The 26295-nt window shown below is 40.4% G+C and overlaps 1 protein-coding gene across 7 annotated transcripts in view; it reads left to right on the top strand.

Moving 5' to 3' along the window:
* Window positions 1-26295, top strand: part of LOC137381443 (centrosomal protein of 164 kDa-like) — a 173706-nt gene that overhangs the window by 41689 nt on the left and 105722 nt on the right. For all 7 annotated transcript variants that reach the window (XM_068054036.1, XM_068054040.1, XM_068054037.1 and 4 more), the window contains 3 exons: window positions 17439-17606; window positions 21835-21948; window positions 23211-23288. In XM_068054036.1, the coding sequence (XP_067910137.1) occupies window positions 17439-17606; window positions 21835-21948; window positions 23211-23288 (360 nt within the window). The remainder of the gene's footprint in view (window positions 1-17438; window positions 17607-21834; window positions 21949-23210; window positions 23289-26295) is intronic.

The following is a 26295-nucleotide window of genomic DNA, read 5'->3' as shown; positions in this document are numbered from 1 at the left end:
AATATTTAAAACATCTCCTGGCTGAATTTCACATTGTCTTCAAGCTTTTTTTTATCCTTTGTTTAGGCAAGCCAATTAGAACCAGGAATACTTCCTTCTCCATCTTATTGTAGCCTAGCTTGTTCTTCTCATGATCCTCTTCATCAGTTTACAAGTCTTGAGTGTTTGCATGATACTCAGGTTAGGACTGAGGATACAGACCAGAAAGAGGCCAGTGGCTTGCAACCATCTTTGAAGCCAATGCTAGTCAATAAATCTATAACTCTCAATTTCCCAAGTAATCTACAACCTCTTAAAAGAGAAAACGTTAGTCGAAAAATATTTGCAGACGTCGAGAAAATTTTAGGAAGAACAGTTTCTATTGGTCAAAGACTTCTAGCTAGTCGCAGTGATCTGGATAGGGCAGAAAAGGCCAGGATGGCTCCTGAGGCAGGTAGATGCTGGAGTTTCTCTGACTCCAATGTCGATAGAATGAGTATAGGACGCTTAATAAGTAAAGAATCAGCTAACATAACAAAGAAGTCAATAAAATGTAAGAAAACTGCAAAAACACTGCTGTCTGACAATGAAAGAATTTCATTTGCACTTGAGGAGCAGGTAATTGTATTCAATGACACAGAAAATAAGAAAATTCCAGTTGAAAATCTGCAGAAAGGTAATTCAATTTGGAATAAACAGCCAATTGATGAAATACCTCAAAGTAATGTAGAAGAAAACAAGGTTAATGAAAACTTGCCAGAGGAGTGCATTGAAGGGATTGTTGCAGTGCCAGTTTGTGACATGGAAAATTCATTTTGCAATAGCAGTGGTAAAATGATTATGCCACAGATCAAGTACTTAAAAGAATCAACTTACACTGTTGAGGAAGAGTGTTTGATGACGAAGGTGCAGACTGATCAGTATGAATTTAATGCAGTGATGAGTGAGCCCTGGCTGCTGGACACCAAAACTGTGCAAAATGGACAAAGCACAGAACTATTTGAGAATTTGGGAACACTAAGTGTCAAATTTAAACCAGTTGGCCACTTATGCAAAACCGTAACTGTGGGAAAGCTTTTTGGTAAAGAAGAAAACATAATGAGAACATTGAGCGAAGTTAAAATTCCTGAAGCAAATATGAGAGAATTATTTAACAAAGAATTAGTTACTGAAAATTTTGGTATAAATTCTCTTTTTACTTCAAGTTGTCTGAATCATGTGTCAGAGAAAGATGGACACGGTATGTGTGATAATCTTGAACAGGATGAGGATTTTAAATCGGAGAAAAAAGTGACAGACATTCTAGATTGTGATGTTTATAACCCCTTCACTGATCAGAGCTTGAACCATTCAGAGAAAGAATCTGACGTCTTGTGCTCTTCACATTCATCACTGAATCAAAATCTTGCCACTGCTTACAACAGGTGGCTTCAGAGTCCAGCCAGCAAGAAGTGTGAGGAAGATTCTTATTCAGAGGATCAGAGGTTTTACCAGGAAATCCTCAAAAAAGTAAAAGCAAACCGAGAAATTAAAGGAGATTTTTCTGAAAATAGAGAGCAAATTACACAAGGAGGACATCTACTTGGAAACCAGAATGAAGATATTGATGGGTTTCATTCAGATGTTTACAATTATGAGCTTCATCCTATTCTTTTAACCACCACACATTGTGAGGAGGAAATTATTCGAATTGATCATGGAGTTGCAGGATCTATAGATGGGCTGCACGAAGTAGTTGAATGTTTAGGGTGTGGAGAAACTGCCTTTTTGAACTCTCAGATTTACCTTCAATCTGGTCAAGCTGCAGGAGCAGCACTGCTAACTGGATTGGCAAGTCTGGAAGAAGATTCTGGTAGGAATTTTGATCAAGAGACGTGCAATAGCACTAATCGGAATCTTAGAATTGAGGACCATCAGAGAGAGAGTAAAGGAGAGGCAGAAGGAACTGTAAGTAAGATGGTTGCTGCCTATATATAGTCTAGAATTGTTGAATTGTAAAAATAAGGCTTCCCTAGACTTTGGGCAAAAGGGAAAAATACAAAAAGGTGAAAGTTGTACACCAGTTACTAGAATTGGACACTGTGAAGCAGCATATTTTGAAAAATGACCAACAACATCTTGAACAGATTTTTTTCGTACCATAGGAATTTTAATTCATGATACTGATTAGTTCTATGTTATTGACATGGATGAAAAGCAGTCACAAGAGCAATGACCTCATCTATAGTAATAGTTATATCAGATTCAAGGCAGGACAGTGCCATGTTGGCGGCTTACCATTTTCAAATAGTCCGTGCAAAATTTTTAAAAGAAGTGTGCCACTCTTTTCATTTATTTTGTTTCTAATTTATTGTGAAACCTGTGACCAATGAGCACATTCTTCTTCAACCAATGATCACGTAATCAATACTTCCCAATTTACTTAATTTTCTGCCTTTTTTTGACCTGAACGCTGCTTGGGCTTTTTGACTGCCATTTCTCTTTATTTAAAAAAAAACCCTACCCTGTTCAATACCCACAATTAACAGAAAAAAATCTGGGATTAAACTGAATAGGATTGCCATGTTAAATTTAAACTAAACCCAGTAATTTGACTAAGGATCGGTGTAATAAAGATTACTCAACATTCGTGCCCTTTTAAGCATTCTGAATTACCCTAGATTTGAGTGCCAGTAATCAGTAAATCTGTTGCTCAACGATATCTCATTTAGCTGCTTGTGTCTCCCAAGTGCTGCGAAGACCAGACTAGTATTAGCACAGTAATTCTCTTTGCCAGGAGTATGTCCAAAATGCATGTTCTTGCAGGGGTTGCTTTGTCAACTTCCCAAAAAACTCACAGGGCTGCATTTCCCATTGGCTGCCACAGAAGAGTGAAGCAGTTTGGATTTTAACTGTAGCTGCTGGCAGTTATTGATTTCATTTTGCTGAATACATTACTGCAAACTAAAACAAAACTCCTCTTGTAATTTAAAAAAAAATATTGTGAATAATAAGAAATTGAGCCTTAATGGTTGCCACATGCTGGTGTGTAATGTTTTCAATACATTGTGTATATGGTACAGCACTGCAAATAATCACATGACATGTGTTTCTCATTTTTCCAATTACATATGCAGTGAACACTGAGAATCTAAACCCTATATTTGTAACTGCTGAACAGGTATCCTGGTATTTCTAGTTTTCTTTTTGAAAAGTTTCTGATACTTTTTAAAGAATATTGAGCCCTTCTAATCAAAGTCCCCTTTAATTTTTTTGTTGTTGTGCGCAGCCAATCCATTTAAGTGTGCTGTAACTTTTTTAATTTCTATGCGTGGTATCTTAAAGGGGATGATTTGTGCGTGGCCTGCATGGTAACTTCTTGGTAGCTGTGCTGCTGCGCATGCACGCAGCTTCGAGGGAACATTGCTTCCAAGTTTAGGGATGCCAGCGAAGAGGAGTGAAACTCCTACTACTTCAGGTGTCCAGTGGCAGCATGAAATGCTCCCGTTACTGTGCTTCAGTGCGCCTCAGCCCCACCTTAGAAGAGCATGCCTATCACATCAGTGCAATATTTTCCATTTCCCTCAACAATCAACTGCCTCTGAATGATGTTGCAAATTAAGTGCGAATTAGTGTCAAATCAGGGCTAGCTTTGTGCTCAGCCACCTGTTCTTGAGGAACTAGATCCAGCCTTCTCATTGTCAACTTTAAAAATCAATAGTCAATTTATGGATCACTGAAATAAGCAAGTTTTGAAGGAATTTGTATGAGGCTGACAATAGTGAAGGTTTGTTTTGAGTAAGGCATCAGTTTGTTCTTCTGTCCTACCCTCAGCTTTCATTTCATTCCACGTTTTGAAGAATGAGAGACTGTTATGGTGGATATATAAGTGGAGCAGAACTGGAAGAAAACCAAAGGCACTGAGTTTAACAAAAGAGACATGGAAACCAGAATTTTCCCTTTCCATTTCTGGGAATCTTGCTGTTTCAAAGTTGTTTCTTCTTTTAATGTATTTTCTCCTCCTCTTAGCCTGCAGGCCATTCACGTTAGGCAGTGTGAGGAATTGATGTGCAACACCTCATTGATTTATGTCATTCTTCACTTTCTCATTCACTGTGGCTTTGTTCTGTATGGTGCTGCTTCCTGACTTAATGGAGTCGAGCAGCCTGCTGATTAGGGAAGCTTACATGTGATTGACCACAGGTCCATGCTTGTAAGCTGTGTGCTACTCGAAGATTTGAAAATAGGATTCCATTTTTGTTCGGTTCTTTAGGAATTCAGTATCGAAATTGAGGAGCGAAAAGTGTAACTGCTGGAAACACTCAGCAGGTCAGGTAGCCCTGCAGTGGGAAGAAACAAGTTAACATTTTGTGTGTAGACCCATTGTTCACATCTGCTCTCTCCGCAGGTTCTAACCATCCTGCTTGGCAGTTCCAGAATTTTTTATTCTTATCTCACATTACCAGCATCTGCAGTATTTTGCTTTGTTCAAGGAATTCAAATAAAAAGGAAAGTTGGTTCAGAAATGTTGCTCTGTCCCAGAATGTTACACTTTGTAAAGAAAGCAAGACCAATCTTGCATTTATTTAACACCTTTCATGACATTGGGATGTGCAAAAGTGATTCTTCACCACTGAAGTAAATATGATCTCTTGCTGTAAACAGTTAAATTATTTTTCAAAAAAAACTTCAGAAATTTTGTAAAAATACATTACATTACAGTTCAATGTCAACAATTTACACTGCCATACAAATTAGTTAGGTTACATTACATTAAATATTTTCTCATGCATGCAGTCAGAGGGGGTTTTACACAGGTTCCAGCCCCTCAGAGTACTTTGGCAGGAGAGCCCTAAACTGTGGCCTTTTCCCATTGAGACTTTGCTGTGACTTTAGTGTGTCCCTCAGCACATAGTCTTGGACCTTGGAATATGCCAGCGTGAAAAACTGGGTCACGGATAGCTCCTTGAATCTGCCAATGGCACTTTGTGGAAAAGCTTCAGCAGTGCAACAACCTTTTTTTAACTTCAGGGGTAGGCTGTTAAGTTTTACCCCTTTTAGGCATAATGGCCCAGATTTTGTGGTCAGAATAATGGTGAGACTGTCAGCGAACACTATTAATAAGGAGTAAATCACTTAGCAGCTTTCAAAGTTTGCACATGTGCAGTAAAATGCAGAAATCAAGAAACCGCTGTCTTAGCTTCCCTGCATCTCCAGAAGCTTCATTCTGAAAGCATCTTGTTGAGAGATGCAGCATTCAAGCACATGAAGGGCACAAAATTGCAGTACTTGCTCACTAGAAACCCACTAAACATGGCTGAAAAAGTCAGGGCTTGTCCATTCAAGTGTAAGTGAATTTTTAACAGTGTGGTAAGTCTTAGCTACTTGCCAAACAATGCCTCTTTGGCAATGAAAATTTACTTTTAAGATTGTGGAGTCTCATTCTTTCAGATTTTAATTATTGTTGGAGATTTATCTTTCTCTTTTATCTCTGAATCTTTCTTTCTCTGCTTTCTCTTCCTATACATTATTTGGCATTGAATTAAATATTCCAGCCTACACTTTCTGGTTTAGACTCCCTGTAAGGACATCTTCAGTCTGATTGGTTGAGGAGGCACACCATTACTTATCCTGTTCACACAGATCCCAGATCCCCTACAGAGGATGTCATGCTGTTTCAACTCTTTAATTACTGCAAATCACACTGTAAAAGCCCAGAGAAAGTCTGTAGACAAGTGTAATGACTGGCAAGCACCATTCATTTGCTGCTGACCGCAAAATCTAGTTTTTTTAGGAGCAAGAAAAGAAACACATGAATTTTAAGAAGATAGCAATTTGCTCCTTTGTCAGGAATGTAACGTTTGACTCGTCGCAAACCTTTATTTGTAATACCAAAGTATATTGGGTCTCTCCAAAAAGGGGGGAAAAAATTCCATTCATAAGAGAAATTGCACTTGGTTACAAAATGAGTTAAAGGGTCAAAGTTAATGCAGTCACATGTAAACTGGGATGCAGATGACCCTATTCATTGGCTTAATTGTTTGTAATCAGGAGGGAGTGGTTCCTTACTGTTCTATTCATATGATAATGCAATCAGGCAATCGTTCGATTAAAGCGTTCATTGTGGTATTGGCACCTAACCGAAGAGTGGAGATCAACAATCCTTTAGGGTTTTCTTGGTCTCTACTGCCCATTTTCATTTTTCAAAATCGAGAGGTTTTGAGGAGAAATGACCATTGCCTCCCCTGACCCATAACTCATCTTCCGTCCCAAATAATGGTCCATTCCCTTTACTCACAAAGGAAGTCCAAATTCCCAGCTAGTGTGCATGAATGTTTCAGCTCCGTGCAAACAATTGTACAATATCTGCAGGAAAACTGAAACAGAAACTGTTGGAAACATGCAGTAGGTCAGTCAGCATATTTGGAGAGAATAAGTGAATTAATGTTTCACCTGCTGACCCTTTGCCAGAACTGCTCCAGTGAGTTGTTGTGTTTAGTTATGTTAAGTCGCAGCCAATTCAGAGTCTCAGCACAGTTGCTGAATTTCAAAATGGTTAGTATTCCAAATGGTCACCAGCTTGAATGAAATTAGTATGTAAATATGATGCGAGTTTAGAATGCTGAAAGGGGTATTGTACTGGAATAGGTTCTTGGTGAAATATTATTAATTTTAACCATGCAAAAACAGATAACTTCATAATCCTCCTATAAGGGTTGCTGGAGCAAATGCCCTTGTGATGAGGAAATGTAATTCTTGTTGGATTCTTCGTATCTCCCTGGCAGACTCGCTATGATTTCTTAATTACGATGGACTCACTGCAATTACAATGAAAGAGATGTAAATAGTTATAAATTTCCTATTCTGCTTCCATGTTCCAGGTTTAATTAACAACACTTCACTGTAGTTCTGACACTAAAATGGGGGAGGGAGAAGGGATGGGGGCTGCAAAACTGACTTAAAGCAGCATATTCTAATCACGGCTTCATATTCCAGTACTGGCTGCATTAGAGCATTCATTAAAGCCACTATATTTTGATGGTCTCCATCAAACATATTTGTATCTCCAATCATACCTGGACTTCATGCTTAATGTACTTGATTTTGGTCTGTCTCTTTTTGCTGGTCTCTTGTGTTCTGTTGAGAGGATGAGCAGGGGACCTTCCTCCACTCTGCCCCAACAGAAATAGGGAAATATGGCATAACACCTGGAATGACTCTCCATTCTTTTGTTTTCTTCTCTTCACCGCCACCTCCACCCGCCTCCCACAGTCATTCATCATTTGAGAACTTTGGAGATGAATGTTGGCAGGTTATTTAATCATGCTGGTGGTAGGGAGGGAACAGCATTACAGCTGAGCTCAATTGCGCCTAATAAAAATAAAAATCATTGTTTTATATAACTTTTGATGCGTTAAATCCAAATTCAAATTGTGTCAACCAGCTGTGTCTCTGCCATGTCTATGCAATATTTCCTTTGTTTTGTGTCATTAGTATATAGCTGGCCGGTACAACTTGTATTTATATAGTGCTTTCTAATGTAGGAAAATATCTCATGGCGCTTCATAGAAGCGTTAACGGACAAAATTGACAGAGGCTAAAGGAAGTGATGTTAGAGGAGGGGTGACTAAAAGCTTTGTCAAAGAGATAGCATTTAAGTGGAGAGATGCAGAGAGGCAGGTTAAGAGCTTCGAGCCTAAATGGTTGCAGGCATAGCTGCCAATGGTGGGGAAAAGCTAAGATGAAAGGGAATCCAAAAGTCTTATATAGGCATATAATTTAGTAAAAAGGTAGTCAGAGGAAGAATAGGGCCGGTTAGGGACCAAAAATGAGACCTACGCCTGGAGGTAGCGGGTATGGCTGAGATACTAAATGAGCACTTTGCATCTGTCTTTACCAAAGAAGAAGATGCTGCCAAAGAAATGGTGAAAGAGGAGGTAGTTAGGATACAGGATGGGCTCAAAATTGATAGAGGAGAATTAGGAAGGCTAGCTGTATTTAAAGTGCCTGAGAATACTGACCCCAGCATGCACAGTGCATGTGATCCATTTTCTAGGTCTATATTTCTACAAACCGAGAGATGTTATAAGAACTACGGACACTTGTACTTTTATGCAAAATAAATTTGCTTTACTGTTAACATATTATTGACCTTTCTGTTCCTTTATTATTTTTAATCTATAAATAAATCTGGGGAAGTAGTTTTAGCATGTACACTAGGGAGAGATGGTAGTTTTCAATATTCAGAAAAATTAGGTGAACTTCCTAACCATTTTTCAGGAACCAATTTTCCACCTGTAATGCTGAAATGTTAGAGCTATGCTAACCCAGTCCCGGACTATACAAACCTGAAGGGGAATAAAGATACAGATTTCAGTCCGCAAGTGGCTCTGCATGTTTATGGAAACAGCAAACGTAAGCAAGGTGTTTGGCAGAGATAATAGGACACAAGACTGACACCCACATAAATGCATTTCCTAGTATTGGTCACTGAATAGCAGTCAGGAACTGATTTTTTTTTTTTTGTTTTAATTTCCTCCTCTGTAGTGCTGTCATCTAACTGGAACTTGGGAGTTTCCTGGTCTGTATGGCTTTGTATAACAGTGGATGGTTCATTTACCAAGCGAGTGTTGAGAAAGTACAAAAATTAAACAGGAAGAATGTTCCGAAAAATAAAATTTTCACATTTGCTCTATTGTAGCAAAGTATATGGGGAAGCAATCACAGTTCTGGTTAGTTCCTGATACAGGCTCCAACGGTGCAATAAAGAACAGAAGCCCCATTAAAGAAGTCCATGTTGCAGGAAATTATTATGGATTAAGGAGTTATATCCAGTTTGTGTTTATTTCTCTGCACCAATACTCAATATCGCAGCAATTTAAGTGACTGAATGCTTTACAGATGCATTCAGATGATGCTGTGCATAGATTACTTTTTTAATTCTCCTCTGAACTAAATCTTATAAATACATGGAATTCTTGTCTGTAAACCTGGAGTTTGGGAATAAAATTGGGGATTAACCCAGTATACTGATCTCTGACAAGATGATTGATATTTAAATATCAGTCATGCTGTAAAATCCTTTCCATATGCCAGCACATATACAACACAAAAGCTATATTGTCTTAATTGCACAGTGGAGAAATATGTTTATTAATAAAAAAAAATTATTGTGCTGTTTAATCATTGTGAGAGTGTTGAAATAAAATAATCAGAATCTTGTCTATAGAAAATATTTTCAGTGCTGGAAAATTATCTGTATTATCAGCATAAATTAAAATTTCAGCTTGATTAGGCTTCATTAGTGCAGCATCATCAGACAGCATTAATCTTCCAGTCTAGGCACTGAAACTGACTCGCTGTGCTGCTTCATAAATGGTAAGCCACAAAGCTGATGCAATATGTCTAATAATAAGTACCTTGCTGCATTGCACAGCAATTTGGGACCCTCGGCCGATTGAGAGTTTAGGACAAAGTGCGAGAGCGATCCTTCTTCATCTGCTCACGTCCCCCAAATGCCATATGTCCCAGCCTGCTTTCATATGAAGCATATATTTTGTTTGAAAATCTGCTATATTTTTCCACAAAACAATTCTCTTCACTACTTAGTTTTCAGAGATTTTTTTTTAAATGGCACTCTAGTGTACACTCACATTACAAGATGCTTTCGTGCTGCTTGCCTTATATTTCTATCATTTGACGGCAGAAGCACAGTGATGTGTTTTAATAAAGGGAATTGAACTAACCTATCAGCAGCAAGAACTTGCTTGCATCATATGAGCTCTACAGCGAACACCATGGATAGAGATGGCATGTTTGATAACCCTCTTTGTGTTAAGCAGTTCCACATTTTACTAAATATTAACCTTTAGTAAGTCCATATGTATAAATAGAATATATAACAAATGTCTTAGTTGCTGAAAGGTTAAAGTATTGGTACTCTGAATGGAATCACATATTTGTGTATTTGACTTTAATTGAATTCAATTTGTTATAATAAATAAACTTTTTCTCTCTGCTCTTCCCAGCATTTTATTTTTCACAACTTTGTGATATCCTTGGTCAGTCACCATTCCCCGATTGTAGAGGGCCTCTGTGGGGCTGACTGCTATCCAATATGTGAGAGTAGACTCGTGTTTTTTTTAACTTTACGCTGGGGGGTGTTGTGACTATCTTTAGCTGTTCCTGCTTAAAATATGACTAACATGGGGCATTGCATATTTGAATGTTGTGAACATGTTTCCTTCCACTTTTGCAGAGGATTGAAGTGTCAGTCTCTCCACCAGGTAAACTTTATATTTTAATAAAAATTAGAATGTTTTGAATTGCTAATTTTAGCTGAGCAAATCTTCAGACCTCATTTGGATAATTCACCAAATAAAGCATTTGCATGTACAAAGGAGAAACTTCTAATTGAGTTTAATGTAACTCAGTAAGTCATTTCTAAAATAATAGTGTTGCAGTTTGAATATTACAAAAAGTCAGTTGCTTCAGTGATGCTGCAAGTGAGGTCGGGGTGTCTCTGGGGTCCGAATTTGAATCTAGCCAGACTGATGGAATTGAAGTCTCTTCTCCAGGTGGTTGTAAGACTCCTGTGTCAAATGAGTTTGGGCAGGCTCAACCCACTTCACAGAAAACTGTTTGCAATGGCAATCTCACTTGGAGAGGGCCACAAATAGATCTGGTGTAGGAAATGGAATTTACAGCATCATAGTAGGTGCTTCCCTGACTCTATGTTTGGCCAATGCTACCCATGATCTTGTAATGCTTGATTTTTACACTGAAAACCCAGACTGTGAAGTTGTTCACTTAATCCACCACTGCCCTCCATCATCAGGAGTCTAAATTTGGGGAACATGCACCTTACCAGATGGACTTAACTTTTTAACTTCAAAACTATTTAACAAAAAATTGCTGTTCAGATCTTAAATATTAGAAGCTAACTCTCAAAATTGTGCCATACAATTTTACTAAAATATGTAAGGACCTTGCTAGGTCTGGCAGGCTCTGGGAAGCTCTTGGTTTCCAGAGTCCTCACTATATATGACCTAGTTTGGTTCATGTGTGATTTAATATTTGCTGTGAAGATGAGATTCAGAATTAATCAAGAAAGTGTATGACAGAAACACACCTACAGTCAGTGTGCAGGACTTCTGCAATTGTTGCACTCCTTTTGCCACTTCAACTGAGGCCAGCTGAATCAGACTAGTGCTCGAATCTCAGCATATTTTAATATATATAGTATGTAATATATATGTACATATGACATTGTACTCTACTGCTCTCGGACTTGTGAATACAAACACTGAGTTTAATGCAGCCCAATATATAGGAAGTACCGAGTAACAAGGAACTAATCTCTCAGGAGTGCTCCAGTCATAAAATGAAACAACAAAGTTTGAGTGATTTATAATTTTATAAACTAAGCAATGAGACTGTAGTTTAGAAATTACTGTTGGCAAAACCTTAATTAACTACATTCCTCTATACGTTATTTTGAATAGACAAACACCTTTGTGGATTGTGAAATCCTGTGCCAACATCATGCAAGCGCATTATGTCTTTGTCAGCTGTTGTTGTCAGTGGTAATTTCTAGCCTTGTAGCTCCCCTGATAGCCAAGCTACTGGACAAAAGTGATGCCTGTATCAGTAAGCCAAGGAGACCAGGAGGTCCCAGGCTCAGTTTCAAACTGTGGGCATCTCAGCAAGGGGCAGTCTTTGGGGTAATCCAGTTGGCCTCCATGACCCTGCGGATAAATCAGCCAGTATTCCTGCACCTGACTGACAGACAATGATCCTTCCTAGAAAGTGCATCTGTCTTGGACTATACGTGAAAACACTCTATAGGGATATAAAATAGTAAGTGAAATCAAAATAGTTACACCAGAGCACTATTTAAAGTTGTATCACTATTGCAGGGCAAAGGGGGAAAAAAATTGTAAGAGGCACGTTCAGGGCTGATGACAGGAAGGGCTGGAATGACATTCTGGGTAAGGTATTCGAGGCAAAATTCTGGAAGACGCACTTAGATGCTGTGATTGGGAGGAGAGATGTAGATATATGTGCCAGATGGGCTGAATGACCTCGCTCATCTGTGGCTCTTGTTTTGAAGAACTTAAATAGGAGGCTGGAGGGCTTTTGGTGCCCATTGAATTGTATTGAAACAAAAGTCATGATGCTCTGGCCATCAAGATGTGAGACAGTCTTGATGGACCAGCTGGATTTTTCCTGCCCGCCAATTTCTTAAGAGTCAATGTCTTCAGGAGAGGAGGGGAGAAGAGGAACTTTATCGGAATGTTTTCCACTTTTTACTCCTCATTTTCTCCCTTCAAAGTGCTGGTTCCTGGTTCTCGCCCAAGTTGCATTTTTTTCGTATATAAACCCAGGCATCAAATGCCATTAGAGAATTCCAGCAAGGAAGGCACAACAGCAAAACCTGATGATGCACTCCTCTAGCACTGCACTTTATAGTTGTGACACTGAATATTGAGCTGGATTGTTACTGTCTGGCTAGTGTCCTTCCCCATCAATCCAAAAGGAATGAGGCCAGTTACAGCATCCCTATTGCCTCCTCCCGTGAGTGAGGCCAGCTAACTCCAATCAGAGGATGAGCATCCACATATTTAAAACATTACGTTGAATCATAAAATTAAGTCACCCTTTATTGTCTAAGGGATATATTTTTTAAGCTTTTTTTTTTCTAATGCTTGCAGTTGTCATGCCAACATCAATGTCCAGCTTCATTTACCTGAATCATAATCATATCCTAATGTGCAAATTAAATTTGCAGTATTACTGCTGCAAGATTGCAGGAACCAGTGTTATGAATGCTGGACTTTGTAGTATGGTTATGTTTTAAAAACTGTGATCTTTAATGCAGTGTAAAATGGACATTAGTAGGATGTTGTGTTATTGGATTCTCAATACAAACTTATCAAACACTAGCAGGATGATTGGTAAGTTAAACAAAGGTTCTTTATTACAGAATAACAGAATTATAAGAGAGCTCTGAGATACACGTGCTACCCGCTGACTAACACTGCTCCAACTACTATATCACATTAGCTTGTATCACTTCCTGTGATGATGTATACTAAACTATTTACATATTCAGCAGTATGTTACGGAGGATTCAAGCAGTTAAAGCAAAATCACAACAGAGGAAACATTTGACCTCCCAAAATCTGCCCAGAGACAAGCTAGGGGTCTTGGTTACCATAAGAACAAGGAACCCAGATCAAAGACCCGTTTGAAAGCAGGGATGCATGGTTGTAACACCTAAAGGATAATGGGTTTCGCTCTCCCAGAGTCTCAGATTGTAAACAGGGAGCCAGGGGCTCTAAAATGCAGATTTGAATTGCAATTTTTAACATCTGGAAACAAAGGAACGTTCAAGTGGTTTTGCTATGGTCAGACTTGTGGGCTGGAATTTTACGCCACCCCAGCGAGCCGAATGGGGGGGTGGCATAAAGTTGAGCGGAAGGCTCCGGGAGGCCTTCCCAACCCGCTTTACGTAGGCCGGGGTGGGGGAGAAACTGGCTTCCCGCCCCAGGCCAAGTAAGGCTGTTAAGTGGCCATTTAAGGGCCTTCGCCCACCTCCATGGGGATTTTGCCCGTGGCAAGTGGGCATCCAGGAGATGTGAAAGGCTGCCCAGTGAAACCTGGCGGCCTGTCGGGGTGGGGGGGTGGGGGGGTGGGGGGTGGTGTGCAGACAGACGGGCACAGGGTGCCCGATTGAGGTCCACCCCCGCTTTCCCAACCACCCCCCAGGACCCGAGATGTTCTTCTCCCCCCCCCCCCCCCCCCCAAAACGACTATCCTTGCCTCGCCGGGCCATGACCAATTAGCCCAGCAAGGCAACCCCAACTTACCTGGAACCCTAACTAACAGGAAAAGACAGGCTAGATAAAGATGAACTATTTCCACTGGTTGGAGATTCTAAAACTAGGGGGCATAGTCTAAAAATTAGGGCCAGACCGTCAGGAGAAATGTTAGGAAGCACTTCTCATACAAAGCGTGGTAGAGGTTTGGAACTCTCTCCCACAAACAGCAGTTGAAGGTAGAACAATTGTTAATTTTAAATCTGAGATAGATAGATTTTTGTTAAACAAAGATATTAAGGGATTATGGGCCAAAGGCAGGTATATGGAGTTAGGCCGCGGATCAGTCATGGTCTCATTGAGTGGCGGGACAGGCTCAAGGGGCTGAATGGCCTACTCCTGTTCCTATCTTCCTGTACCTGGATTCCTGGCTCCATGTCCACGGCTGGGCTGTAGTCCCAAAAGTGGCCATCACTCCCAGTGGTGCTGCTGGCCCGATGATTGGCTGGCAGCTGAATGAGGCGGAACTTCCTCAAGCAGGTGAAAGTCCCACCTCGGAACAATTAAAGCCTGGGGACCTGTAAAATGCAGGTCGGATCCCCGGGCTGGGCGGAAGCGGGCTCGCCACTGACTTTTATGTCGGTGGCCAGCTCCCGTCCGCCCGGCGTAAAATCCAGCCCATGGTCTCTGAGAATTGTTAAAGGCAAATGACAGTTAAGTTTTGATCTAGGTAAATTTTCCTAGGTCTGGGGCTGAAAGGAAGACCAGCTGTGCAGCCTCAAAAGATAGGGAGAGACACCAGTGGGCTGTTCTCTGGGGAGACAGCTGCTGTCAGATCACTGATCCAGCAAAAGGCTGCTAAGATTTGAACCCAGTTTGAAGGCTTGAGGTTGTGAAGAAGAAAAGACCAACGGGGTCACCAGAGATTGCCTTATTAATGGAAGACAGTCGAATGTGCTCAGAAGAAGTAAACGAAGAGGACATTGGCTTTCAGAAGGGCACTGGGAAATTCAACCCATTGCAGCTGGAAGTAGTTTGGGATTTGTAACTGTGAAGATACCTTTTCTGCTAAGAACACTGTGTAATGTATAAATGTGGTGTGGGGTTTTCAAGTGTGTTAAGTTAATAGGAAATACCTTTCTCTGTAATTTAGTGTATTAGCTACCTACTAAGTACTGTTTAGTTAAATGTCGATTTTTTTGTTTAGTTATAGTAAAAGTCTTAATGTGTAATCATGTCATGTAATTCTTTACTCAGTCACTGGGAAGTTTATATCTCTTATTTTAAAGTTAGTGATCTCTGCTGAGGTTATAACAGTAGTAAATTAATGGGTAATTACACTGTTCAACGTATAATAAGACAAATTTCAAAAAGTCTATCACAAATGTTTTACTGCAGTATTTTAATGGATTGACTGGATGTTCAGCTCTAAGTAGTACATTGCCTATTTTGTAATTAATGATCAAACCTTGTAACTCCATCTCTTGCTACACAACTTGCATGCATTTATTTGCATTATACAATTGCAAGGAGTGCTTGAAAAATATGCTGCAATGCATTAATCTATTGGAAAATTCTACTTTCCCTCCACACCCCCCCCCCCCCAACCCCAGTGACTAAGCAAGTTAACCCAAGTTGTAGTTGAGCCACATAGACCCATAAAAGCTCAAGTTCAGTCCCTGTCTGTGCTAAGGTATCTCGTCTCTGCTGAGGCAATGGAGGGGCTTGTGTCCTGTAATTAGCATCAGTTACTCAGATAAGGGAGAAGGAAATTGAGGAGCAATTCTGCTGTTGACTCCTATCCAGCTAGAAATGTGTGTATGTTAGATAAAATCATGATCAGGTTTAGCTGTAATTCTCCTTTTCCCTGTGTTAGCTTGCCGCTGCTTGCTGTGAAGGTTCCACATGAATGGCCTTTGGGTCAAGGTACCAAATGCTACCTGGTGCAATTGGGAAGTTACGCCAGCTAGAAGCCAATATCTTTGGTGGGGGCAGAGGGCATACGTAGGAGGCAATTGTTAAGTACTGATTTGATAGTAAGTAAATATTCCAGTGTGTTGGGCGAATTTAATAGCATATGGGTTTATATCCACACAATGAATTCTAGATCTTCCTTGAGCTGTAGACCAAGGCCTAGAGTTTCTTCTCAAAGGAGCAACATAAGAAGCTAATTGTGCAGACTTAAGGAGAGGCAGCCAAGGAGAATTGGGAGTATGGTTCCTTCTTACCCCATCATTCCTGTCAGTAGTGGGGGTTGTGATGGCCTGGAGGGGAAGGAAAGAAAATGCCTTTAAAATGGAGACCAAAGAAAAAAAGTACAGATCTGAAGCACCATAAAAGAAGTTTATACGAGCATACCTGACTGTTAGTTTGTGAATAATGAGGTGCTGAAGTGACCCATTTAGATGATCAATTAGCAGATTAACATTTGCAAAGATTAAAAATTGAGGCCATTAATCTGTCGCATGAGTGAACATCCTGTGTGTGGACTACATAACTACACTCTCAAAGCAAAAATGGCTCTTATTTATGCACATGCTTCAATGTTTCCTGTCAGTTTTCCATTTCATAATAAAAAGTTGTTTAAAAAAAAATTGCAGGTTCCAGAAATCCAAAAACAGCAGAAAATACTGGAATCACTCAGCAGGTCAGTAGAGAGAACAGATGAGTTAACATTTGAGTTTTATTAATTATACCCTCGTTACTGATCGCAGAGTGGTAGGTACTGTGCAAATTTTACAGCCAACGCACCTTATATATACTGTCAAGCTTCAATTCAGACTCTGGAATTCAGGATAGGCATCTGCACGTGTGCAGAGCTCCAATTCTGTACGTTGAATTTTTATTTTATTCATGGGATGTTGGTGTTGCTGGCTAGGCCAGCATTTATTGCCCATCCCTAATTGCCCTTGTGAAGGTGGTGGTGAGCCATGTGGGATAGGTACTCCCACAGTGCTGTTTGGAAGGGAGTTCCAGGATTTTGACTCAGTGACTGGAAAAACATGTTGAGAGTATGGATAGGATCACGCAAATGCTAAATAAGCAATAGCTTCATTGAAGTGTCTGGGAGATCCAACAGACCCCTCAAGAACTCTTAGGCTTGATTTGATACAGCACTAGAGTTGTTACCCCATGCAGTGCCAAGCAATGAGACGGGCTGCTCTGGAGGTTTCCCACTCAGTCCTCAGGCCAGAACCCAATCTCCGAATTCTATTTCAGTGCTGAAGTTGCAGTATTAATTATTAAAGGCCAAATCAGGTTTTGCTGTGATTTTCCCATGTGGTTGGATAGCCTTGTAACATTCACTGTCTCTGCTCCCTGTCAGTAACGGGGACTGGGATGGGGTCTCGAAAATTGGACTGCGCACTTGGAATTGTATCACAGCTAAAGTTAGCGCCTTCAGGTTCAGGCAAAGAAATTCAAAGGTTAAAAAAAAAGAGGGAAAAATCCTCTCCTGGGTCGTTACGGGATTAACACACAAATCTTCCATGGAAGTAAGAAGGAATGCCATTTTGTTTAACAACATTCTTGCTTTAATTCCTGTTTGCCAGGCAGTATACTTCACAAAGTAAATTGTTTTATAAGCCACCACAAGTCAATTTGTGCTATTAAAATTGTTGCAACATTGTGACCCGTATTTTTATCTCTGTCTTTTCTCAGGCACTGAGTTTACCACCAACTCTTGTCCAGGCACCTCAGGGAGGCCTTGCTCCCCTACGTGGCCTTGGGGAGTTTCCAGCAAGTACACTCTATGGTTCATTGGGCAATACATCTGGAACTACTGGGGGATTGATGAAGAGTTCTCTAGGAAGCTCTGCCACATTCAGGGTAATAGAATCTTTGGTGTATACAGAAGGCTAATTTTATTTTGCCTTTATAATTGTAAGTTGAAATTGACTATAAATGCCAAGCATAATAAGGAATCAAGCAGATGAATGATCCAACATTAAATGGACTGATTAATGACCAGTAAAAGACTCTGGAAGTGTCTAGGACAATGCGCTGAATCTTCTAATCTTCTGTGCCGCTGCCGATGTTGGTGGTGGGCGAAAAAAAACAGCCCGCAGTTGCGGAGCTGCTGCAATCTACCGTGCGACGGCTCATTTAAATAGCTGGGGTAGGACCCCCCCCTGCCCCGCCCCACCTCCGATCACATGGAGAGTGCTGGCTGTTCGTCCCCAGCAATGGCGTCAGCTGTCTGTGCCGGAGACATCTTCAGCCCCCCCCCCCCCACCAGCCACGAACCCTAACACCTGGGGGAGAACAAAATCCAGCCCAGTATTTTGATCCATCTAATGTGAAAAGGTTCAAATGCACCATCTCCATCTTTCTTCTGTTTTAGCCTGGTAGCCAGTGAAAGATAGTTGTGATTTCAGGATTGTGTCTCAAAACCAAGTGGTTACAGTGAATTATCATCATAGTTCTGTCTTCCATCTATTTCTGTTTTATATTAAATTTTCTTCCCTTTTCTTGTTAATTTTCTCCCCTTCCTTTTAATCATGCAGGCTTTTCCTCCTTGTTGGGATACAATTCACACATGCCAGTCACACTCCAATACCTCACTCATGGCGAGTCATTATGTTTGAGGTGTCAGCAGATATTTACCAACGGGTGGCATCACAGCTAAGTGCGATCCTGTCTTCAGAACATATACATTTTCCAGCAGAGAATGCAGGATATTGAAAGTGGAATCCTTGCAGATTTGTCCTTAGCTACCTTGGAGGCTTCTTATAGAAAGCCTTTATCTGCCATTCAACTCATAGAGTTATAAAGTTATACAGCACAGAAACAGGCCCTTCGGCCCATCGTGTCCGTGCCGGCCATCAAGCACCCAACTATTCGAATCCCATTTTCCAGCACTTGGCCCGTAGCCTTGTAGGCTATGACGTTTCAAGTACTCATCTAAATACTTCTTAACTGCTGTGAGGGTTCCTGCCACTACCACCTCTTCAGGCAGTGTGTTCCAGATTCCAACCACCCTGTGGATGAAAAACTTTTACCTTAAATCCCCTCTAAACCTCCTGCACCTTACCTTAAATCTATGCCCCCTGGTTATTGACCCCATCGCTAAGGGAAAAAAGTTTCTTCCTATCTAATCTATCAATGCCCCTCATAATTTTGTATACCTCAATCATGTCCACCCTCAACCTTCCCTGTTCTAAGGAAAACAGCCCTAGCCTTTTCAGTCTCTCTTCATAGCTGAAATGCTCCAGCCCAGGCAACATCCTGGTGAATCTCCTCTGCACCCTCTCCAGTGTAATCACATCCTTTCTATAGTGTGGTGCCCTGAACTGTACACATCACTCCAGTTGTGGCCTAACTAGCGTTTTATACAGCTCCATCATAACCTCCCTGCTCTTATATTCTTTGCCTCTACTGATAAAGGCAAGTATCCCATATGCCTTCCTAACCACCTTATCTACCTGTACTGCTGCCTTCAGTGATCAATGGACAAGTATACCAAGGTCCCTCTGACCTTCTGTACTTCCTAGGGTCCTACCATTCCCTTGCCTTGTTAGTCCTCCCAAAATGCATCACCTCACACATCTCCGGATTAAATTCCATTTGCCACTGCTCTGCCCATCTTACCAGCCCATCGATATCTCCTGTAATCTAAGGCTTTCCACCTCACTATTTACGACACCACCAATTTTTGTATCATCTGCAAACGTACTTATCATACCTCCAATATTCAGGTCTAAATCATTAATGTACACTACAAACAGCAAGGTTCCCAGCACAGATCCCTGTGGTACACCACTGGTCACAGGCCTCCACTCACAAAAACAACCCTGGACCATCACCCTCTGCCTCCTGCCACTAAGGCAATTTTTGATCCACTTTGCCAAATTGCCCTAGATCCCATGGGCTCTTACCTTCTTAACCAATTTCCCATGCGGGACTTTACCAAAAGCCTTACCGAAGTCCATGCAGACTACATCAACTGCTTTACCCTCATCTACACATCTGGTCACCGCCTCGAAATATTCGATCATTAGTTAGACACGCTCTCCCCCTGACAAAGCCATGCTGACTATCCTTGATGAATCCCTGCCTCTTCAAGTGGAGATTAATCCTGTTCCTCAAAATATTTTCCAATATTTTCCCAACCACTGATGTTAGACTCACCGGCCTGTAATTGCCTGGTTTATCCCTGCTACCCTTCTTGAATCATGGCACCACATTCGCTGTCCTCCAGTCCTCTGGTACCTCTCCTGTGGCCAGAGAGGATTTGAAAATTTGTGTCAGAGCCCCTGCTATCTCCTCCCTTGCCTCACATAACAGCCTGGGATACATCTCACCTGGGCCTGGGGATTTATCCACTTTTAAGCCCACTAAAACAGCTAATAATTCCTCCCTTTCAATGCTAATATGTTCAAGTATATCACAGTCCCCCTCCCTGATCTCTACACCTACATTGTCCTTCTCCACAGTGAACACAGATGCAAAGTAATTATTTAAAACCTCACCTATGTCATCCGGCTCCACACACAGATTACCACTTTGGTCCCTAATGGGCCCCACTCTTTCCCTGGTTATCCTCTTGCCCTTAATATACTTATAAAATGTCTTAGGATTTTCCTTTATCTTGCCCACCAGTGTTTTCTCATGTCCCCTCTTCGCTCTCCTAATTACTTTTTTTAGTACCCCCCCCCCCCCCCATTCCTTCTATACACCTCTAGTGTCTGTGCTGTTTACAGCACTCCGAATCTGTCATAAGCCTTTTTTTTCTCTGATCCAATCCTCTATATCCCTTGACATCCAGGGTTCCCTGAACTTGTTGGTCCTACCGTTCACCTTAACGGATACGTGTTGGCTCTGAACCCTCACTATTTCCTCTTAGAATGACTCCCACTAGACTGATGTAGACTTTCCTACAAGTAGCTGCACCCAATCCACTCTGGCCAGATCCAGTTTTATTATATTGAAATTGGCCTTCCCCTAATTCAGTACCTTTATTTCCAGCCCATCTTTGTCCTTTTCCAGAACTACCTTAAATTTTACAGAGTTATGTTCACTATCCCCGAAATGCACCCCCACTGACACTTTTACCACTTGTTCAGCTTCATTCCCTAGGATTAGGTCCAGTACTGCCCATTCTCTTGTAGGACTTTCTACGTACTGGCTCAAAAAGCTCTCCTGTATGCATTTTAAGACACCAGCTATCTCGGCACCAACCAAAGGTTAAACTTTCATAGTCTACTTGGCTCAGGTTTTCACCTCCTTTATCAGCATTGCCCATTTGCTAAATAAAATTTGTATATTTTTATTTAAATTGAGTATTAATGATTGCATCATAGAAACTCTTGCAGCGCTCGCTTAGCCTTGCAGTGTGAGGAAGCTGAATAAACAAACACAGTGGAAATGCTACACTAAACCTTGATAGCTACTGTTAATTTAGGTTTTCTGAAATGGTCAACTTCAAGCTTGTGAAGAGAAAGTTCAGGGCAAACTTTTTTTCCTTTTCATTGAGGGTTGCCAACATATTGCAAGGTGGGCTGGTTGAGACCAGGATGCTATATTTATTTAATGAACAGCTGGAAATGGAAATGTGATAGGATTATTAAACTAGAAGGTTTGAGATCAAATGAGCTAAAGAACGACTTTCATCCGAAAGGACTACGTGAAGTGGGCATAGTACACAAATCTCGCACACCCATCATTACACTTCAGGGAAATCCTAGTGACGCAACTGAAGAAGTTCTAAAATGTGATTTCAAAATTAGAGCTGATGGATGGCTTGTAGAGAATTGTAATCTCCTATTTTCTGCTGATTTTTCTGTTTTAATTGAACATAATATTCAGCAGAAATCCTAAAACTGCTGGCACTGCCGTTGTTTCTCACCTCTGGGTTTTTCACTCAGTCACACTCTCCTAAATATAGAAATGATGTAACTTCAGTACAAAGAAAAACTGGGTCTGTGCTGACATCTGGTGTGAAGTTACATTATTTGAATGGTAAACTAACTTTTATTTTTATCAAAATGTTTACATATTTCAGCACAAAATTATTACATGTTTAATAACCATTTCCTTTCTTGTGGGGGGGCTAAAGATCCCTAAAACAGGTGGCCTTACAAAAAGTCTTCTGGGAGCAAAGCATGAAGAGAAGATCTCCCTGAACCTAGCAGACTTCAGTGAAGACGATGAGGACCTGAGTGGAGAGAAGGTAATTACGATAGTCTTGTGGTTATGATACTAAACTAGTAGTCCCGAATTGATGGGTTGCATTCCCACAATAGCAAGCTGTGCAATTGAATTGAATGAATCTGGTAATTTGTGAATTGGTACAAGATAAAATAACATGAAAGTGACCAGAATGTCATGAAAAACCCAACCCGTTCACCATTGTCCTTTAGGGAATGGAGCCTGTCGCCCCTATCCAAGCTGGCCTACATATGACTCCACTTTGACACTGTGGGTAACTCTTGATGCCCTGTGAAGTGGCCCAACCAGTTGTAAAAATAGGTTCCTCATAAAAAGGGCCGAATGTCACCAAAGGCAATTAGGGATGGGTACTAAGTGCAGCTTTGCCAACATCACCCAAATCCTCAGAACAGATCTTTTTAAAGGGCACATTTGGTGCGCGTACAGAGGCATACCTTGAAACTAGGGTCCTTGTCTCCAGTGGGTATGTGTGGGGTTCACAGGAAGGCTACAGGATCATATGACCGGCACTGTATATAAGCACAATGACTTCAGAATTCTGTGTTTAGTTTTTTCAGTGCTTTTCTGCATTTGTTGACTTACTAACGCATTATTTCTGTTATTGAATCTGTATTAAAAGTTTCTAAACTTTTTCTTTTATTTGCCAGTGTTTGCAGGAGGTGCCTAGGAATATGAGATTTTGTAAGGGGTCCCCCATATGAAAAATTTAAAACCCACTGTTCTATTCTTATCAGTCTTCTTTAGAAAAATTGGTAAAAAAAAAGGCAAGCTAAGGTCACTTGGGGTTAGATTCTGTGCCACGCACATATAGTTGGTCTAATATTATTTTGTCATTGGACCATGTGACAACAATGAGCCTTGATTAGTCAGTCCTTATGAAAATTGAATTGTTGCATGATGTTTCTGAAAATTAATATCATTTACATTATTTATGCAGCATTGGATTGATATGCCTTAGGATGGCATTTGTAGACAACATTAGCATCTTTCCTGCTGATTTCGTGGAGCAGTGGTTTGACTGTTACTGCTTAGTTCCTTGTCTTTGTTATTGCTCGAGTGGACACTTATGCCATTGGTAATTGGAAATGGTATTTTAGGTGAAATATTTCATGGGAACTTTGATAAATGTAATGTTGTAAATCTCTGCTTGGACAAGGTGCTGGTATAGAATTGCTGGCAGCTTGTTAAAAAGGGGTGGTATAAAGTGTCTTTGAGGACTTTAGAATTAATAAACAATACTGTACAAATCTTTTATTCCCACAGAGTGCCCCCGATACTGCTCAGCTCATGAAAAACCTGCACATAGATGTGGGGACCCTGGGCGATGGTTTTGAATATGAGGTATGAGTTTCTTTTGAAGCATAGCTACTCTATCAAAAATACAAATAAAATCTGATCACGTTACCACAAACCTAAACTTTTGTTTTTAGGTAATATTGTATGATTCATTCTAAAATTACAGCTGTCCCAAAGTGACAGTCTAAGAACCTTAGAACATAAGAAAGCTTAGGACAATTTCAGTTGGGCATGGAACCAGAACATTTAATTTATTCAAAACCACTGCATAGTAATGACATCTAATACATTCATAAGACAATCCTTAGTTTACCACACTTCCACTGTGGCTTTCTGCAACCTCCTGCCAATCCCTGCCTCTGCTTCTGATCACATTCTCGATCATGTTCCTTGAAAAATAAGTACATTATTAATCTGTGGCAAGAATATGTCACGAATTTGAAAAGACCGAATACAACTTGAAGTGTAAATGGGAAACTAATGACTGGCAATGTTAGAAGGCAATAATTTACTTAAGCAGTTCTGACGACATCCTAAACCACAGGAACACAACTTGTGTGCTTTATAAAAGTCAGCAAAACAGTAAGACTGAACTGCTGCTTTCAACTTGAGGGAAGACATTTTGTTCCTTTTTATAATAATGTATACTGACAATCCTGATTATGTAAACTTCTTTCTTTGCACTAAAACAACTTGGAATGATTAAAGCTGAATTAAGCAATGTTACTAAACACAGTAGTGAGAATTGTGTGCTAAAAAGAATTCGGATAATTTGAATTAAGAGCTTTGAATTAAAAGAAGTAGACTGTTGCTTTTCTGAGATCTGTTACTTTTTTTTAATTAATTGTACGTTAGGTCTGCTGAGTTCAGCAGAGATGTGGCACCATGTACATTAGAAGGTAATAATGGAGACGATAATGATATAGGAGCTGAGAACTAACTTGACTTAATAATATTGTGTTCCTAGAATTTTATTTGTTCCCCAGGAGCTGATTACAGGCAAATACACTGGGGATAATTATTATAGCTACATATTAATTATGGAAGAATATTGTCTGTTGAACCATTTTTATTGAAAAACTCGAAAATTTATTTTCTCAAATGGAGGCTTTAACATGGGGTAAACATTTAAAAAGAATTAAAATTAAAATTCTTGAGCATGTTAGGGGAAGAAGAGATTTCTTATTAACCAACTTGCTCGAATCACTCCATAAACCTTGCTATACTCCGTTTTGTAAAAGCAATGGAAATTATAAAACTCATTAGATGCAGAGATAGCCTTCAATTTTACTAAGATTTGAGTGTTTCCCATGGTAAGCACAGTTACATAGTGATTTTTATTTTCTTGCTGTGCCACATTCTCAACGGAGAAACATAGTGCTGAATGGAGTGCTTCCAATAGGGGGAAGTAAAATGCAACTGAGAATTGTTGACCACATCAGCCACAAGCTTAACCCAAACAGCTTTGAAAGTGTAACATCTGTTGTTTGTGCCACTGCTTATATCAAATAAAGAATGAAATCCCATCATAATCAATATACTTTTGCTGTGACATACGGAGAAGTAAAGTTGATTATTATTTTAATTTAAATCACATTTCTTTTGCTGTTAACAGCTGCCATGCTTCCTGCTGCCCATGGTTATCCATCATGGTGGATGCTCTGTCTCTGCACATCAACTTTATATGTCATTGGCTTGCAGTAGCCATGTGACCATTGACCATGGATTATTTAGCACTGTAGATATCAGATTACATTTAGTATACTATTGTTCATGTCATAGAATAAGAGGTGCACTGTGTTTTAAGAATAATTATTGCATCCTGAGATTCAGATGATCTTGCTAAACCAATTGAGCTCCACTGTTCTTTGTCATAGGATCACTTGATTCCTTTAATATGTTCTTGTCTTATAGACACTTTGGTTTGTGGCTTGTCCTACATGTACATCCAGAACTTGCCTTCCTTCCTCTGTCCTATTTTGTGTTTCTGCTCCATGCTAAGCTTTGGTCATGAAAGGTGGCTTGCTTTGAAATAGCAGATAGCACGTGTGCCTAAAGGGGAAGGAAATTCTAGGGGCGTACCCTTTATTTAAAGTACTTCTCCACTTCAAGTAGAAAAATATGTATTTTTTAAATGTTACTTTTACACCCACAAGTCATGCCTGCCTCCTTGGCAAGTATCTGTGATGTTACTAATGGTGCTATATGCATCTTGGAGCACCTCTACTGGAAACAATAGGGGCTGGGGCTGTTTTTTAAAAATTTGTTCATGGGGTGTGAGTGTCTCTGGCAATGCCAGCATTTGTTGCCCATCCCGTATTTCCCTTCGAAATCATCCTGAAAATCCACCACTGGTAACTTTGGCCAACTCTCCTAATTTCCTCCTCCTCCCTTCTCCGGTCTGGCCCCAAACTGTGAAGTGCCTTAGGGAACTTAGCTCTGTTAAAGGCACTACATAAATGCATGTTGTTGTGGTGACATTGGAAAATCATGCTACCAGCTGTGTACTGTTCACCTCCAGCTAGCACTGTCCAATATTCTAGATGCCACTCTTGTAACGGTGCTGGTTTTGGTTGTTTCCAATGGAGTTTTTTGGGACACGCAGTGATGCTCCCTGTCAGTGGCAGCATGGAGTGGCCTAGAAAAGAGAGCCTGTAGAACATGGAGGACCCAAGTAAAATTGATATATTTTTGTGAAAAATCAACCCAAATCTTTCTAAGCAGGGTGAAGCCCACTCATAACCGATGCAGTGTCCAGACAGTTGCGTAAACCAGACAAACCACACCCAATAGCACGGGTATTTTTAGTTGGTTTATTTGGACAGGATTACTGGTTTATCCGGATAAACCTCCTGCATAACCAGAGCATTTATGACTGTGCTTTCTGGCTTTAAGGAAGTTGGGAGCCTGAGGAACATGAGGTTGAAGAAGTTCAGAGCAACTTCATGTAGTTGATCAGTAAGGAGGATGAGGGTGGGATTTTGTTGTGTTAAGTTAGATTGCTAAAAAGCGTCACCTGGGGAGTGACTTGTTATTGCTTTGGTGATCAGTG

This window comes from Heterodontus francisci, chromosome 22, assembly GCF_036365525.1.
Source record: "Heterodontus francisci isolate sHetFra1 chromosome 22, sHetFra1.hap1, whole genome shotgun sequence".
In the NCBI taxonomy this organism is placed as follows: Eukaryota; Metazoa; Chordata; class Chondrichthyes; order Heterodontiformes; family Heterodontidae; genus Heterodontus; species Heterodontus francisci.
This window is presented reverse-complemented; position numbering and strand designations above follow the sequence as displayed.